The following is a 15,904-nucleotide window of genomic DNA, read 5'->3' as shown; positions in this document are numbered from 1 at the left end:
AATGGAAAGCAAAACTAGGACGGCGCGAAACAAAGACCCGACAAAAACAAAAAAAAAACAGAACCAAGAGAACACCCAGGAGGGAGACTGGGTAGAAGGACCTCCAATTCTACTACTTGAAAACAAAGGATCTGGAAGGAGAGCCACATAGAGCGGCATGTTGGATCCATATATCTGACTCATGTGAAGTGGAAATAAGGGATTGCAATTGGAGAAAAAGTGCATCAGTCAAAAGGTTCGAAGCGAGAGATGTCGGACAAGGCGGATTCACGGAAAGATGAGTAAACAGAACAGATACAAAAGAACATCCTGCTATCAATCCTCCGCCTAAGGGAGCAAAGAATGAGGGGAAGTTGACCCGGGGGGAAGGACAGCTGGACGACCGCGGAGTGACCATCATCGGACCTCTCACATAAAAAGGTGGAAGTCGAACGAGATCGGATGAAGAGAACTCAAAGGCGAACCGGAAATTACACAAACAGTGAATCAAGGCGCCAAGCGGGCTCGTACGTACAGAACGGCGCAAAGTCACGTTTATGCCAATCCAACTATCTGCTGTGAGGGATGAAAGGAAGATGAATATTTTTCGGATGATTACCCAATCGTGACGGGCGCAATCTTCATTGCACAGAAGCCTCTATCCACCACGGAAGAGCAATCAGCGAGCGAAGGGGACTAGAATAATCTTTGCTAGCTAAACGAACCATAGCGGTGTTCAAACTTGATGGCAATCCATCGCCCTCTAAATGAGCTTTCATATGGTGTGCATGGAAGAGAGTAAAGGACTACTTGATGAGTGAGTGACAACCAACGATACCAGGGGCAAGCAGGCTTGTAGGACCGAAAATTGGGGGGAAGGTTCGAGCAAAAACGTCTCGTATGAGGCGAAATGATCGCAAGTGGTTGGAATGCACCACTAAAACGCCAGGAGAGGATAAGCGTAATAATTAGTGCAAAAACTTAGGCATGAAAAAACTCGAACTTTGGCATCCAAAAATCCGTATCGGGAGACACCCGGATGGAATTGGAGAAACAAGGATAGGAATTATCCGTAGTCCCGGTATAGATGAATCGGAATCCAAGGGGCAGCCATATAAGCGGGGCAGCTCGAACAGACTATTCGGCAGCGAATCGACGTCCTCATGGTACCGTGAAGGCTAGAAGACGAACTGCAAGTTGCATGAGTAAGGACGACGGCTTCCCTGACGTGTCAAATCCATGTCAACCTTCTCATTCAACCCGTGTCAATAACAGCCCAACCGCTGTGGAAACGGTTCGAATGGGAGGCATGTGCGCATTGAGAGATGTCGACTGCTACGAGACAATGAAATTTAGCCAAATCCGCCATATGTAGCTCAGGTATGACTTGAAAGTCATCCCGGTTAAACTGTTCCAACTGGTTGAAGGCACAAAGACACAAAGAATGGGGCTATTTTCCTTCTGCCGGTGCATCTGTTGTCCCCATGACAAATTATTCAAGGCGGGCTTGAGCGAGGCGCATGAAATGAACGTAATATTCTATTCGTTACATAACCGTCAACTCACCAATGTCTTTCTCTCTTTGTGGCATCATCGCACACCTTTATCTGTCGCGGACTCTCTGGTGTGCTCCATCATTATGTAGCACCGCTTAAGTCCGTCAACTGCATGAACGGAGTTATGAGTGACGGATTTAGCTGCGGTGCTTTGCTGTATCATCACCAACCCACAATCCTGCCACCATCCGAATCTCAAGTTAAGAGATCTTCCATCTCTGTTCCTAGCGCTAAGTGGTGCATGTCAAGTTGAAGATCTCTTGTACCCTCTTCCATTGTTACACCCTGAAAGCAAATCACGAATAAATTTTTTGAGAAAAATGGGAATGGGACGTTTATTATTTCCGAAAAACCTATCAAGTATCCCCACATGGGGCTAGGAACACCCATGTATGCTGGGGAGGATAATGAAAAGTTGTGGAATCACGCTCCGACATTTTGGAAAATCTTGACACCAATTCAGGGTGGCGAAAGGCACGCTTGCGAGTTACTCAAGCTGAAATGGAATTATTCTTAGCTGTATTGCATACCAGTGGGCAGTCATTGTGGCAACTGTAGCTTAGTCATAGAGACTGGAGTCCTGCCTACTTTGGGACCTCGTCTGTGCAACACTGCTGCCAATATCAGACCTGTGCAGAGTCCAGCAAAGCGCGAAGCGCAAGCACTCTAGTTGAAATAGGCCTATCTGAAACGTAAAAAACACCCCTTGATAGGGTGGGATAATTGGCTAACTAGCCTGGACATGTTGGTGTTGTCATGACGTCGCTTTTTAGGCACTCAGCGGTTAGCAAGACTCAGGTAGGGGGCAAAAGCTCTGAGTTATTAGACTAACTACGGGTTCATTTTATAGTACATGCGGGTCATGCTACAGTCCGATCGGTACACAGACGGATCGGGGAGGCGGTGGAATGGGTGTGGGATGTAGCGCCTAAGCGCTGCATATTGCTTAACACGGCCTTTGATCCAATTTTTGACAGCTCCGTATCCGTGATTTTACTATTAGTCTCGTTGGAATGAGGACATTACATAATTGAGCGGAAGCATCATGTTGGACATGTGACTACTATAAACATTTAGCGGAGTTGTCTGAACTGATTTGTCGCACTTGAGGTTTTCCACCATGTCAGAGACGCAGGAATCCTGCCTAGGCCCAACGATGCCTCGGGACGAGGGATGGAAGACGTACGATATCCGTCCGCATCCGAATCGGGTGATAGACGCCCCATACTGCGTAGCGAGCAAATAACCATGGTCTATCAGTTCAGCCGGCCGTCCCATTCATCATTGAGGTATCACCTAAAGGATGCTGAGCTGGAAGACGAGTCAAACCATGATACGTGGACTGAACTCATTCGTAGCGTTCTGTGTTCTCTGTGTTCTGGTCTGAAGGAGGCGGGTGTGAGTGTTGTTTCAGCAAGCGAGCTGGAGTCGATCGCGGAAAACCTCGACAATGTTGAGCGCACAAAGTGTGTGGCTCTGATCACAGATGCTCTCAGACAGAATAAATGGGACCCCTTGATCAGATATGGTGCGTACCAACCTGTATTCTCGGCACGGATTGTTCAGTAATTGATGGTACAGCGGATATGAAGCTGCGACTCGCACCTCCGGAAATCAATTATTATGATTACAATCAGTACGTTTGTTCAACGTTAGCCTCATTCCATACTGACGTATCTCTGTTTACAGGTTTGAGGTTGAAAAAAGTGAGTCTGGGAATTACAATCTTCTCCAGAGTTTTGATTAGTTGTCAGATCTTGCTACCGCATACCATGGGCGTTTTATTGGTAGTGCACCTCGCTCTTTCATCAGGCATCTTGACCAAATCGACCGGGAGGAGGGCAACCTCAACAAACCACGTTATGCTAAATCCATCTCCGTAGTCCAAAGCTCTGGGGCTGGGAAATCACGTATGCTGACGGAGGTGTGTTTGTCCCCTGATCCTGAAAAGAAATATGATCATATTTGCTCTAGGTCGGTGCACGAATCTTTACCCTCCCTATATGTCTTCGTACACCGGGTAGTTCGGGTTATCCGTTAGCGGACGAGCCCGTGTCCGAATATTTCAATGAGCTCAAGACTCAGTGCGGGAACAATGACCTGAGCATCAGCACAGTTGCGGGTATCGCTAGTTTCTTTGCAGCTGCACATGAGACTATGTTAGCCTCGCTCAAAGTCATTCTCGGTGAGGGGAATTGTGCAAGGAAAGACGTTCTCGGCAGTTGGCACCGCAGAATGGAGGGAGAGGGCAGGGGGGCTTTTCGGGTGAAGTTCTTCGAAAGCGTGATGGAACGAACGAAACAAGTAAATTTCCTCTTTTTGTCCTCCGCTAAAGTTGACGATTGGTTTAGCTAAAAAAAAGTTATGGTGTAGGATCAGGGAATAGTCCCAAGCTCGATGACGGTAATGGATTTAAACGAAATAAGGAGGGCAAAAAGGGTAAAAAGGGCGGCCCGATCACGCTGGCCAGGAGCTATTACGCGAAAGATGCGAAGAAGGCTGTTGAAGACCTGATGGAGTTCATCAAGACTCTTACCAGCGGTTCTGATCCGCTATGCATCACATACTTCGATGAAGCTCACGAGTTGGGGATGTGCTTCTGGATTATGTTACTTTTATTGCAAAATCAAAAAGATTCCGTGAGAATGTGGTATGTCTTTATGGGGACGAAATCAAGCATAACGTATTTTGCACCCCGTCCTCAAGACAGTGAGTGTTCACATAGTTACCTGGCTGGACCTTATTGTTTCGCAGTGGTTTCCGCAAGACTCAGAGAGGAACAACGACGACTAGAGCCCCCCTTTTTTGCTCTTGGTTTTGATCAGTATGCCAGGGAGCAGGCCAAAACTCCCACACTCGTCAAGATGGGCCAATTCGAAACAATGGAGCATATCAGCCAATATGGGCGGCCTTTGTATGTCCTTTCCCAACAATCACAATCACAAGGAGAACCACCCACTCTCTTCTGCTAGGTGGCGCGCAATGCTGCCCATGCCAGGCGACGAACTGATCAACGTTGCAGCTTACAAGCTCACCGCTGCTGAAGTTAGAGGGTTCCATGCCGGGAATAAGCTCCATGTGTTTGCCGTACTTTCACAGCGGCTCTGTCTCGATCTTGTTCTAGCGAGTGCTGAGGCTGCCGAGTTAGCCGATCGGAGCGTCTCCCATCACTTGAGACTTCTCACGGGTCTCTCGGTTAATAATGCAATACTTTACACCCATTCGCCATCGGAACCAATTCTGGCTTTGGGTGCTGCACGAATTTTGTATCATCCCGACGCGCCCAACGGGCTATTACGTTCAGTCCTGGAGACTTTGAGCAAGGGTTTGTGTCATGCAGGTTTGGTCGAAAAGGGACTTATGGGTGAACTTGCCGCCCGCTTCCTTCTCCTCACCGCGCGCGACTTTGCGGCTCCAGTTGATGGCAAACATCGTAACTTCCTGAAACCTGTTCGCCTGCTGGATGTTCTTCAGACTCTTTTCGGCGGCAATGGCTGGTGTGATCGGAGCGTCAAAACCGCTTTCTGTGATGCATTTGTCAATTTCACACACTGGACCATTACAAAAAACTTCTTACCCCAAATGCCTTCTCGGTAATTATTCTTTCCATGCCCCTTCATGTGGTTGCTAACGAGGCTTCTCAGGAAATTGCTTGCTAACCTCTGGGCTCGGGGGGCCATTTTGCAATGCTGCTTCAATCAAACATCAATCGATTTCCTATGCCCGGTTTATTTTGGCTCTGTGGAACCCGGAGCTATTTTTGATTGCGACCAGCTGTCGGGACTCGTTGTTCAAGTCAAGAACAAAAAGGAAGGGGATACTGGTGCCCAAAGAAATCTGCGACCTGCCGGGATCATCCGTGACTTCAAAGACCCACTTCCTTATCTTGCCCTGCTGATGGAGCTTGGTACCGAGTCCTGCTACCGAGGGGGGGTTTAATCAAGCACACCCCTCCAGAACATTCTCAGCCTCTCCAATATAAACGCTTGCAGGAAGAGTACCGGCATGCTTTGGATGGCCTATCCCAGCATAGAGAACAAAATCCCAAGGAGAAGAAACATTTGAAGCTGCTGGAGGCAGACGTTCAAGCCAAAGAGCTGGAAAAGGACCTATATAATCAGTACCTGATCTCTGCCCGAGGTGCGGGGTCTAAGACCTATGGCATACTTAAGACGGCAGGAATCGAGGAGGAATTTAACACCTTCCTCAGCATTGTCATACCTCAGGAATCACCCTATGATGATGAAATTGCTCAAATGTGGCCGGATCACGTTGGGGATGATGGCTGGTTGGCTGATTATGTGATAGACAATGAAGGATAATCCCTTGTCCAAAGCCAGAGCATGTGTGATGAAATGTAAATTAGTTGTAAATCTGAAGACTTGTGCTTTTTGGGACACTCATTACTATGCCGGGGTTTGCCGGGTGTGGCAGTGAGCACTTTTCACAGTCAGGTGACGTTCCTCAGCACTGCCATCAGCTCCTCCCTGAAAACCCGTATCATGCTTCAATGGCAATTCATCGCTCTGACGCTGCTACATATCTTCTACGCGATCTTCTCCACCCTGTGGGCCTTAGTATGCGCAGTATTGACCTCTAAGGCCCAGACACCCAAAGCACTGCTCCACCCAAGAGCGCAGAAACCCCAGCATCTAGCCATAGCATTCCTTGCCGGGAACAACACGAACAGGCTCGATGATGACGCCCTCTTGAACTGTATACTGGAATCGGCAAAAAGTTCCATCCAATGGTCCGCCAGCATTGGTGTCCGGACCCTCACACTGTACGACCGTCATAGTAGGTTGAGACGTGAATACGAGTAGATTGAAGCTGAAGGATCCATATATAGATATGCTAAAAGAATACGCATCGGAGCTTGAGCACGAGCTCAGTCTTTCTACCTTGCTACGATCCGAGGCCATATACCCGCCAGCCAGGCATTCCCTACGTCGACGAGGCAAAAGCCAGGCTACATCATTTTATCCTACGCCCCCTACGACGGATGACTACGTTAGCTCTACACCGTGCACTGAAGATGACACATTTTCAGAGGTGGATTCCAACTCAACCGCACCAAAAAGAATTTCCATCCTTTCGTTTAATTTCCTTGCGCCACCGTTTCAGCACATCCCATCAGAAGAGTCTTCGGACGACGAGTCCGTACCGAGTAGGCTGGATCCCAAAAGTTCATCCTCGAACAGCATGAAGATCTATATTGTTTCATATTCTGACGGCACACCTGCTATTGCAAAAGCTGCGCAAGCACTCACTTCTCGTCCCTGTGCTCTGATTAGCGAACGGCATGCGCGGGGTATACCTTTCTCTGTAGCTGATCTAGACCAACTCTTGAGCGGTGAGCTCGCTCCACAAATTGGGATATTCGATGGTTGATGTCTCCACCGACAGCTGAACTTCCTTCTCCACAATTCCTCATAACACATGATATGGAACCACCATGTCTCCTTCCATCTTCAGAACGTCCGCTCCAGCTAGACGCCTTTCCGCCATGGCATTTACGTTTAACTGAGTTCCAGTGAGTAACAGAATTTTGCTCATGAACCAATGTTCATTCGCACGTCAGCCGAACATCGAGGAAGTGGGGAGTATCTTCCATATGGGGTCTAGCCTCCGCCGAGCATCGGCGATACAACATTCTTTCTCAGGTGGCATTTAGGCAAGCCTTAGACGATTATGAAAAAGCGGAAATGCGAGAGGGGAAGTAATGCAAACAGCGCACCACTCCGCTGTTGTATTTTCGTGTACCATGACTCGCTTTAACTCTGACACATATGGCGGCCGGACGGTTATTGTGTGCCATTAATCGTAATTAATATACATTGCGTCATTAAATTCATGTCAGGTTGTCCTCCTCATTCTGAATGCTTCTCTTGATCTTCAAAAGTATGTTAGTTTTCCAATTGTCCAATTTTGAAATCTGGTCATATTCCACAATCGCGGCAGTAAAAGCCTCTTCATCTCCGTTGTCGATGGTATTGATAAGGACATTGAGGAACTTGGCTTCTCGCGTTGACGGAAATGTGACATCTTGTGTACCATATTTATTGAGGTTCCGCTGAGCCGTGACAGTATCCTTGGGCGAGGTTCCGATCAGTATCCAGTGAAAAATAAAGGGATCCCAGACTTCTTACATGATTGGCTAAAGCGCAAAGACCCGCTCGGAGCCAGTACTCCTTCACGCTGTACTTCGTCAACGAAGAAGTGAGAGAGTGATTTGCGACTTGTTCGTATCTGGCGATGGCAGCAGGGAACTCATTTAGCTCCGCGTGCAAATCAGCTGCATCCTTGAAGCATCCATTTGCAGTCCTAGACCGATATTCACTAAGAGTTAAAAGACCGACCGATGCATTGCTTACGCTTTCGCATCTTCTTGTGAATACCACTCTCCAGCACGTTCAAGACTCTCGCATGCTTTGCCGAGGTCTTTCAGCTCTTGAAGATATAGCTGCGCTACCTCTTTCTCGCGATCAGCAGCCTGTCGGAAGCGTCCAAGGTGTGTCAATAATGTGACAGTCGATGAGAGTGCGGTTATGGCCACTTGAAGCTAGGTAAGTGGATGACAATATGACGCAACTTCGTTCCTCACGGTCCAGATGGCCCTGCTTGTACTGTGTGAAAATAAAATGTCATCGGTCCTCACGAGGGATATTAGCCTAGAAGGAGCAGGTCACGTACAGCCTTAGCCGCATTCCACCATGCATTCGCAGCTTCGTCTCGTTCCCCTTGCTTATCACGACAGTCGGCCTCTTTGGCGAAAGCATCGCCACTCTCTTTGAACAATTTTTCCAGTTTGAAGGCATTGGCGGCCTGTCTGAACGAATCGAAGGCATCAGGGACATGGATCGAGCACCCATACACGTAACGCATACTGGTAGAGATCACCGGCTTCTTCGTATTTGGAAGCAGATGATGAAAACCATCCAGTGCTAGAGTTGTACTTCTTGTCCGCCTTGGCTAGTAAAACTTGTGCCGGCGAGGGCTTGGACATCGTTCTGACGGCGTGTCGCTTGCGAGCAACTGTATTGACGGGGAAACCCGCCACATCTCGAAGGTAATAGTAATAATATAATTACAACACATCTCGGAGTTTGTAATCTTAAATCTACGCCGTCTACTTCCTGCTGCTGGATGCCCGTAGAACCAGTTCATCTAACATGACCGGCTCGTATGTATCGTCGTCCGACCCACCAACTGGCAGCGCCCAAACAACATCGTCGGAAATGTAGACAGGAACCCCACCTCTCCCATCGACACTCTGTGAGATGCGGTAGAGTGGCAGACGTGCCTTTGGGTGGGCCTTGCCCATCGGGACAAAAAACAGATTGTGCTCCGCCACAAATTCTTCAACGATGGAACGGAATGTGACTTCCTCTGGGACTGGGCGGTTTTCCTTTAGAGGAATCGTCTTCTCGGCAGGAAGTTTCGCGGAGAGATTGGAAATGTCAGGTTTCGGTAATGAGGCTCGTGCTTGTGGTGATAAACCAGTGGCTTGATTCATCAATTGAAGCCCCCTTGCAAATCCCTCCGAAACACGAGGCAAATCAAGGACTTCTTGGGAGAACGAGCCCTTCCAGAAACGATACCTGGAAGAAGTTTAAGGACTCGACGAGGCCTAGTTGGACAAGCACATACCACTCGTTCACTTCGTTATAGTCTGATCCAGGTTGTGTCAACCACATGTGTAAGACGGAAAGCCACTTCGGGAAAAACTCCATTTCCAACAACTGCGAGAATGTAGCAGGTCTGAGGATTGTGATCCACGCAGAAATACGCAACAGGGGTTCCATGTCTTGCTGAGCGGGGTTCACAGTAAATTTCTCCCGCAAATGAGCCCCGAGCTTGGGTACGATGTACTTGAGAAGTGAATCTTCCCACTCTCTGGCTTTCAGCACCTGTTGTATGTCCGTTCTTACTGAATGTTTGTCTCGAGGAAGATGGTGACTCCCTTGACTTACCTCTTTCCACACCACAAAGTCACTCGGGACGCCTTGCTCCACCTTCCACGATTTCAAGAAAGAGCGAAGCTTCCTTCGAGTATCGTCCAATAGAAATTCCATCCGAAGACCGATGTGAGGAAGCCATGGAAGTACCAAGCTTTGAAGTGCGACTTCACCCGTCCAACTCCAGTCGGAAAGCGCCTTCTGCACCTTAGGAAGGACGAGCTGATCCAAGATATTATCCAACATGAATGGAGGCAATAAATCGGACCAGGCTTCGAGAACTCGGATTAGTGGAGACGGATTTGAAACGTTCCAATCATTGCTGTTGGGAAAAATCCTCAATTCGAGACGCCCTTGATTGGGTAGAAGCTTGCTTACTTAATGGTCGATCGCAATCGAGGCAGCCAAACATTCCATAGCAAGCTTTCGTAATGCGTCATGCTTGCATTTCCATTCCTGGGAAAAGTCAATAAGGAGATGATAATACAGAGAATTCTCCTACTTGGATGAAGCGCGCGCAGGAGATAAATACCCTACTGAGCTTAACGGGGCGTGATCGCATTTGGAGTGGGACATCCTAAAGAGTTTGCGCCACCGACGAAAATCGTCTGCTAACACGGAAGGGGCTTCCAATGGTTTCCACTGAGAAGTATACCTTTTCACCTACCAAGATTTTGAATAAGCACCTAACTCAATCATGTGTGTGGCAATATGACCCACGTAAGGGGCAATCGCGCCCACTACCACTTCATCCAACTCATACTTATCATAGTCTGGACTGTAGTCAATCGCTAGCTTGTCAAATTCCTCCGCCAGAACGTCTAAATTGGCCTCATAGGAGGCAATCCCTTGCGATTTCAGATTGATGCGTTCGACTATTTGGCTGATCTCTCGCAAACGCGATAGAGCTGCCGAGCGATGCAAATTAGGCTACTAATCTGATGCCACACGACGCACTAACCTATGTCCTCAGCAACCATGACTTTCCGCAACCTAGTTTCCTCGTCCTTAAGCCACTTCTTGCGCTCCTCGAGCGCTTTTGCCTCCTTGACTAGACCTTCGAATTCGCTCTTTGCAGATGACCACAGAATTCGAAGATTGTGTCGGACTTCCGGAATGCGCTCCGCTTCCACCGATGGGATCCACGAGGCAGAGGAGACGTCTGCTATTGATGAGATTTCGCGAGGCTGCAGGGGTATCAGTAACATGTCGCCCGAAGCAAAAGAAAGGAAGACACACAGTTGCGCCTGTTGCATCGATGATTACCCCCAGTGATGATGTGGGCACTGTTTCGTCGCTTTCGGCTATAATTTCCTCGTAGGTCATATGTTTAATTCTAGTTATCGTCTTCTTTGGCTTCTTCCATGCATTGGAACGGTCCTTCTCTCCCCCACGGCCCTTCGACTTTCCTTTACCTTTGCTGCCTCCAGTATCAATCTCTTCATCTGAAACGGCCTCACCTCTCCTACCAAGAGTGGTGAACTTGAGATAGATATAATAAGGGAAAGCACAAACCTTCTTGCCTCACGGATTGATTGATCCGTTCGCTCCCTGAACCCCTGAAACGCCAAACCGGCAGACTTTGGACGGAGTTTTACCTCGATCGGGGTTGCTATCCCAACATTGGACAAACCAATGCCCTCACCCTAAAAAACATTATGAGCAGGAAATATTAAATGATGCCTATGGCTAAGACGTACGGGCGTCCATCCCATTTTCTCCATCATCTTCGCGCCAAACGACCCTGAAAGTTTCTGAAGATGTCTTTGATCCTCCGCAGTAAGTTGAGCAGCAGTCTTTGGTGACATCGCCGCATTCGCTGAATCGCGCACAAACGATGTCCGGGCACGATTGGCGAATGATGCGCTAGCAGTATTTGGGGATCCAAAAGACGTTGGTAACGACGTATCTCCAGCACTAAGCGTTCCAGCGAATGATGCGCTAGCACTGCTTAAGCCTTTTTTAGTCGCAGAGGACGAACCTAAGCCGTCTCGGGCACCAATACCTGCTCGGTTCGTCCGGGGAATTGAGTCTGCAGAGCCGTCTCCGTGGGGAGCAGCGGAAGACGTAACAATTGGAGAGGAGAAATGGGATGCTGAGAATGATGACAAACCCAGGCCAGGCCTTTCAGACTCTTCAGGCTCTTCGGGCTCTTCATCACCATCTTCCCCATCCTCCATGTTAACGTCACCTTCGGATTCATCTGAAGTGCCCAAATTATTTGCAGGCTCATGATCAGATTGGACTTCGTCCGGATCGACAGCTTCTGCCGGTCCTGTGGAGCCCGAAACAAAGGACACCGGTCTAGGTGCACATGTAAGTGGCGCTGCACCAGTCACAAACACATTACGGTGCTTACTTAGTATATTTTGGCTTTCTGCCTCCGGAGAGTCTTGAAGGAAGATTATCCTCCTCATCCTCACTTCTAGCAAATATTCCCAGAATACTGTCTTCTTTCCCTCCCTTGCGATATCGCTTCGCACGACGGTATGGGTCCGCAAACAGCTCCTGCTCATCGCGAGCATCCGGGTCGCCCCGATCGGATACACCCCGCCCTTCATCGTTTTCAGAGCTGCCCGAAGAGTTGTCATCTTCCATCAAGTTTCGTTTCCTCCGGCCCATTGTATTACTGGGCGCATTGACTGTGGCGCAACTTTGGCGTCGTTTGTCCCAAGTCAGTTTGTAGTCTCGTGATCACACTCAAGTTTCAATTGCCATTGAGGGAACGGCAAGAGTGCTTCCTCGAAGTGCATTCTTATCGCCGTCTCGTTTGGGTTCCTCCAGTCGGGGGCTACCCATGAAACTCCAAACATTGCTAGGCCACTCTGCCGACTCAAACAACATCTCTTCATGTCTTTCTGAGCTCGGGACGCCAGATTCCGTACCCAACTACGATCTGAAAACCTATTCAGATGTTGTATATTACAACTATCATTCCCTTGGCTTGAGCCTTGTATTCTCACCGATCGAGGGGTACAAACCAAAGACCAGAGCCTCTGCCAGCGAACTCAGCCTTAGCAAGCTGATACTCACTGGTATCGACATTTACAACAGGCTTGAAACTGCCTCAGACCGGAAAGACAGTGCTCCTTACGCGCCAAAAATCGTTAATGCGCAATATTCACCGTATCCCGCGTACCCTATCTCCCTTCTCCTCCCCTCTGCTCCCCCCGATAGGAATCAGCAGCCGTCGTCGTCGCCTCCAAATGTTCTCGCGATCACACCAGATACAACTGGCAAGATATTCGTCGAAGCACTGGGCGAACCATCGCGTAAAGGCGGAGGCACCGGTCCGTCCTCTGGGTCCATCAACATCTGGTGCGAATGGTCTCGGTTAGGTTTGATGATAGAATTTGGCGGTAACGATGCTCGTGGGCCACAAGCTTGGGAGAGGGGCAAAGACGCACGATGGTCCGTCATCAGCATTTTCCGGCCCCCCAAGACACAGGAATAGGAAATACAATCAGCGACACATTCATATGGGATTGAGATCATGGAGAGGAAGAATAACTAAACAATACCCTACAGATAACATAAGATATGAACTGTTCTCATCACACGTTCCTACGACCATACGATGTACTCCCCATACATATTTGGTATTTCCCCCCGAATATACGCTTCAAAAGTCCGCTTCAACACAGTGGCCCATGAAAGATCGCGTGTATCGTCCGTGGCTCTATCTCCAAAATCGCCATCCACATCGACAGGGGGGGTCACGAGCCCAGGGTCACGACTTGCAGCTTTCGCAGCTTTCTTCGCAGCCTCGTAACGTCCCGCACGTTCCGCCTTGATGAATTTTGGTCCGAGTTCAGGCCAATCTCGAGAAGGGTCGAGTGGCTCCCGCCTAGCACAATGACACAATGACTCAGGGTATACCCAAGACGTTAGAACAACTTACCACAATTTATGGAAGTGGTACGAGAACGCGCCCCGATAGAAACCGTCAAACCCAACTATGATGGGACTGGCACTTTTCTCCCTGGGTGGGCTGAAAAAGTGGTAGAAATCCGTGAAGAGAGGGAACACCGGCCGATCCATTTGATATCCATCAGTGTTCAACGATGCGGGATCAAACAGTGCATCTGGGAGTCTCGACAAGATCCCTTCGAGCATTGCCTCCCGCACATACTTGGATACCGCCGTCGGGTGGAAGTCAAAGTTGTTCTTCAGAGCGGTACGGAACAAGAACGAACCCAATGCGGAGCTTCTATGCATCCTCAACACGGCAGTGTTATACTTTTCCCATCGAGACCACTGATATGCGAACGCGCCTCTCCAGCCCCAAAGTTCTTCCCAATCTCGAAGGAAGATAGTGTCCGCATCGAGATAGATCCCACCAAAACGGTGGCATAAAACAAAGCGAGCCATATCGGAATGAATGCGATCAGAACGCTGTGAAGCAGACGAGCTAAGAAATTCATAAATTCCCCCTTTCTTCGTTCTGGGCATTGCATCATTTGTTGAAACAGAGTTCTTTGTGGCATCATGTGCTGAGACAGAAGGCGTTCCCTCTTCCTCATCTCTAGGAACCTCATAGACGTGGCCATCAGGATTGAACAGACTTCCCCCCGATGCCCTCCATTCATCATTGATTTCAGAGACACCGTCAAGCTGTTCCGTGGTGTTCCATAACTTGAATTTTACAACGTCCTCGAACCTCGGATGAAGAAGCGGTAATGACCATGGGTTTTTGGCCAGAGCGTCGTACATATCCCGTTGCGCATGAGGGTTAGGAACGGAGGCGGCAGGTCCGGGATCCATCCAAATCCATAACTGAGGTCGACATATACGGGGACGTGGCAGGGCTCCCAGACGAAGGTGAAGGTCGACATTTTGAGTAAAAAGGAACGATAGGATCGTGATGTAAGGCGTGTCAGTGAATGGCCCAGCCCAGAAGATGTGGAAGATTCGAGGGTGATCCGAATCGCATGCACCCTCAAGCAGTGGGATCGGCGTAGGGAGTGTTGGCGCTCTGAACTCAAAAGGTGGTTCGAGAGGCGCTTGCTTCGAGAACGCTAGACCCACGTTTGGATCTGTTCCCACCGACAGGAGGACATGTCCAGGATCATTGGTCGACGCCGTCATGTTTTCTTTATCCGTTCCCTCGGTGTAGATATGCTTCCACTGGTCGTCGCTGCCGCGCCGCAATGATTTTCCATTGTTTAAACCAGCACCTCGCCGTAAGACCTCGAGACAGTCTCTCACATACTAAAAACCATTATTTAAAACACAGAAAGGTGGGGGAACAAGCGCTACAAACATACCTGACTCTTGCGAAATTCGCAATACTCCTGCACAATGTCCAGGTCTATTACGCTCCCCGGCACCGGGCGAGGTGGATAGGCGGGGCTGGTAACATTATTATGGAAGTAAGATCGTGATACACCGGTTCCCACAGACGTAGCGCCATATTTAGCACCACGGGGATCCTTCTGTGGGGGTGGAATACCGGGGTTGAGTGGTGGCGTCGAAAACTGGAGTTGTGATGGGACTGTAGGATTCAACAGTCATGTCAGACTTTGCTGGAGAGGGAATTCGTAGACGCACTCTGTCTATAACTGGGATAATGTCCACTAGCAATTTCCCAATTCCATATTCGGCGCAGATCTGCACGCTCGTACACCAGTGTAGAAGCGTCACCGAGGAAAGGTGTCTTGGGCCACGACTTCTCCCTCGTCCCAAAACGCTTCGCAAAGGCATATATCACCCATATCGCAATTATATAGACTAGAGCTGATGAGAACCAGCTATGGTTACGCCCAGAACGAGTGCGGCCCAACAGCCAAGGTGGGATGGGGAGTACAAGTCGAATCCGCCTGTACCTGTATCCCGGAATAGGAAACTCGACGCGTGAGTACCACTGAGGATTCCGTTCACGTTCATTACTGGTTAGTCTAGGGCCCCCGTAACCGTCAGTATAGGAGGGCAGTGGGGATTTATGTTTGGGTCTTGACCCAAATATTGACGCCATCTTGCCCCAGCTCCAATCTATTCGTAGAGTGTGAAAGGACTGTCAAGCCAGGCGTCTTTGACAAGCGAACTATATTCAAGTCGGAGCGGAAAAGGGTTCACAAAATGAAGGCGGATTTAAGTTAGGCGGATAGGTGGTCAATTCAGTAGTCCGAACTACCCACGTGAATATAAAAAGAAGTCTTGACATCGCAATGGGGGAATCCCTAGAGGCTACTAGTACTGCAACGTCGGGTCAAGTATACTGATGTATCCTGAAAGCAGTTAGTTAATTAACAATTTCGACCGTTTTAATTTATTTTCCTCATGTCGTCCCCGAGTCACTGCATTACGATAACTTGCACATCTCCGGATGATATGTCCTTGCGCTGCTACGCAGCTCATACTACGCAGACTAATTCATCTGTGATGCCTATCACACTTTTCGATGGGAAGAAA

The 15,904-nt window shown here is 48.9% G+C and overlaps 6 protein-coding genes across 6 annotated transcripts; 2 read left to right on the top strand and 4 right to left on the bottom strand.

Moving 5' to 3' along the window:
- Positions 1-48: 48 nt before the first annotated feature.
- Positions 49-1,110, bottom strand: EI90DRAFT_3031622 (uncharacterized protein). The gene is made up of 2 exons (XM_039058331.1): positions 705-1,110; positions 49-637 (listed from the first exon to the last, which is right to left on the bottom strand). The coding sequence occupies exons 1-2, from the start codon at positions 756-758 to the stop codon at positions 113-115; spliced, it is 579 nt and encodes a 192-aa protein (XP_038923621.1). The 5' UTR covers positions 759-1,110; the 3' UTR covers positions 49-112.
- A 1,673-nt stretch (positions 1,111-2,783) lies between these two features.
- EI90DRAFT_3115693 (uncharacterized protein) lies at positions 2,784-5,857 on the top strand (the record flags this gene model as incomplete). The annotated part of the gene is made up of 10 exons (XM_039062816.1): positions 2,784-3,063; positions 3,117-3,171; positions 3,225-3,241; positions 3,290-3,459; positions 3,510-3,839; positions 3,887-4,244; positions 4,290-4,449; positions 4,508-5,128; positions 5,180-5,442; positions 5,493-5,857. 10 exons carry the CDS (start codon positions 2,784-2,786, stop codon positions 5,855-5,857), a joined length of 2,619 nt encoding a protein of 872 aa, XP_038923620.1.
- A 1,464-nt stretch (positions 5,858-7,321) lies between these two features.
- On the bottom strand, positions 7,322-8,583 carry EI90DRAFT_3031610 (vesicular-fusion protein SEC17). Its single transcript, XM_039058330.1, has 6 exons — positions 8,423-8,583; positions 8,229-8,364; positions 8,140-8,161; positions 7,910-8,090; positions 7,685-7,859; positions 7,322-7,626 (listed from the first exon to the last, which is right to left on the bottom strand). The coding sequence occupies exons 1-6, from the start codon at positions 8,539-8,541 to the stop codon at positions 7,387-7,389; spliced, it is 873 nt and encodes a 290-aa protein (XP_038923619.1). The 5' UTR covers positions 8,542-8,583; the 3' UTR covers positions 7,322-7,386.
- EI90DRAFT_2965074 (GC-rich sequence DNA-binding factor-like protein-domain-containing protein) lies at positions 8,563-12,189 on the bottom strand. Its single transcript, XM_039055513.1, has 11 exons — positions 11,853-12,189; positions 11,194-11,797; positions 11,009-11,139; positions 10,733-10,958; positions 10,455-10,680; positions 10,214-10,401; positions 9,996-10,156; positions 9,872-9,949; positions 9,509-9,815; positions 9,186-9,445; positions 8,563-9,136 (listed from the first exon to the last, which is right to left on the bottom strand). Exons 1-11 carry the CDS (start codon positions 12,113-12,115, stop codon positions 8,665-8,667), a joined length of 2,916 nt encoding a protein of 971 aa, XP_038923618.1. The 5' UTR covers positions 12,116-12,189; the 3' UTR covers positions 8,563-8,664.
- A 101-nt stretch (positions 12,190-12,290) lies between these two features.
- On the top strand, positions 12,291-12,947 carry EI90DRAFT_3115689 (uncharacterized protein; the record flags this gene model as incomplete). Its single annotated transcript, XM_039062815.1, has 1 exon — positions 12,291-12,947. The coding sequence occupies one exon, from the start codon at positions 12,291-12,293 to the stop codon at positions 12,945-12,947; it is 657 nt and encodes a 218-aa protein (XP_038923617.1).
- EI90DRAFT_836764 (uncharacterized protein) lies at positions 12,945-15,826 on the bottom strand. Its single transcript, XM_039068132.1, has 5 exons — positions 15,631-15,826; positions 15,044-15,536; positions 14,761-14,987; positions 13,395-14,704; positions 12,945-13,340 (listed from the first exon to the last, which is right to left on the bottom strand). The coding sequence occupies exons 2-5, from the start codon at positions 15,465-15,467 to the stop codon at positions 13,058-13,060; spliced, it is 2,244 nt and encodes a 747-aa protein (XP_038923616.1). The 5' UTR covers positions 15,468-15,536; positions 15,631-15,826; the 3' UTR covers positions 12,945-13,057.
- Between the last annotated feature and the right edge of the window lie 78 nt (positions 15,827-15,904).

Source organism: Cantharellus anzutake (genome assembly GCF_015039405.1).
Source record: "Cantharellus anzutake strain C23 chromosome Unknown EI90scaffold_2, whole genome shotgun sequence".
NCBI lineage: Eukaryota > Fungi > Basidiomycota > Agaricomycetes > Cantharellales > Hydnaceae > Cantharellus > Cantharellus anzutake.
The sequence above is the reverse complement of the archived record's forward strand: the minus strand, read 5'-3'. Positions and strand labels throughout refer to the sequence as shown.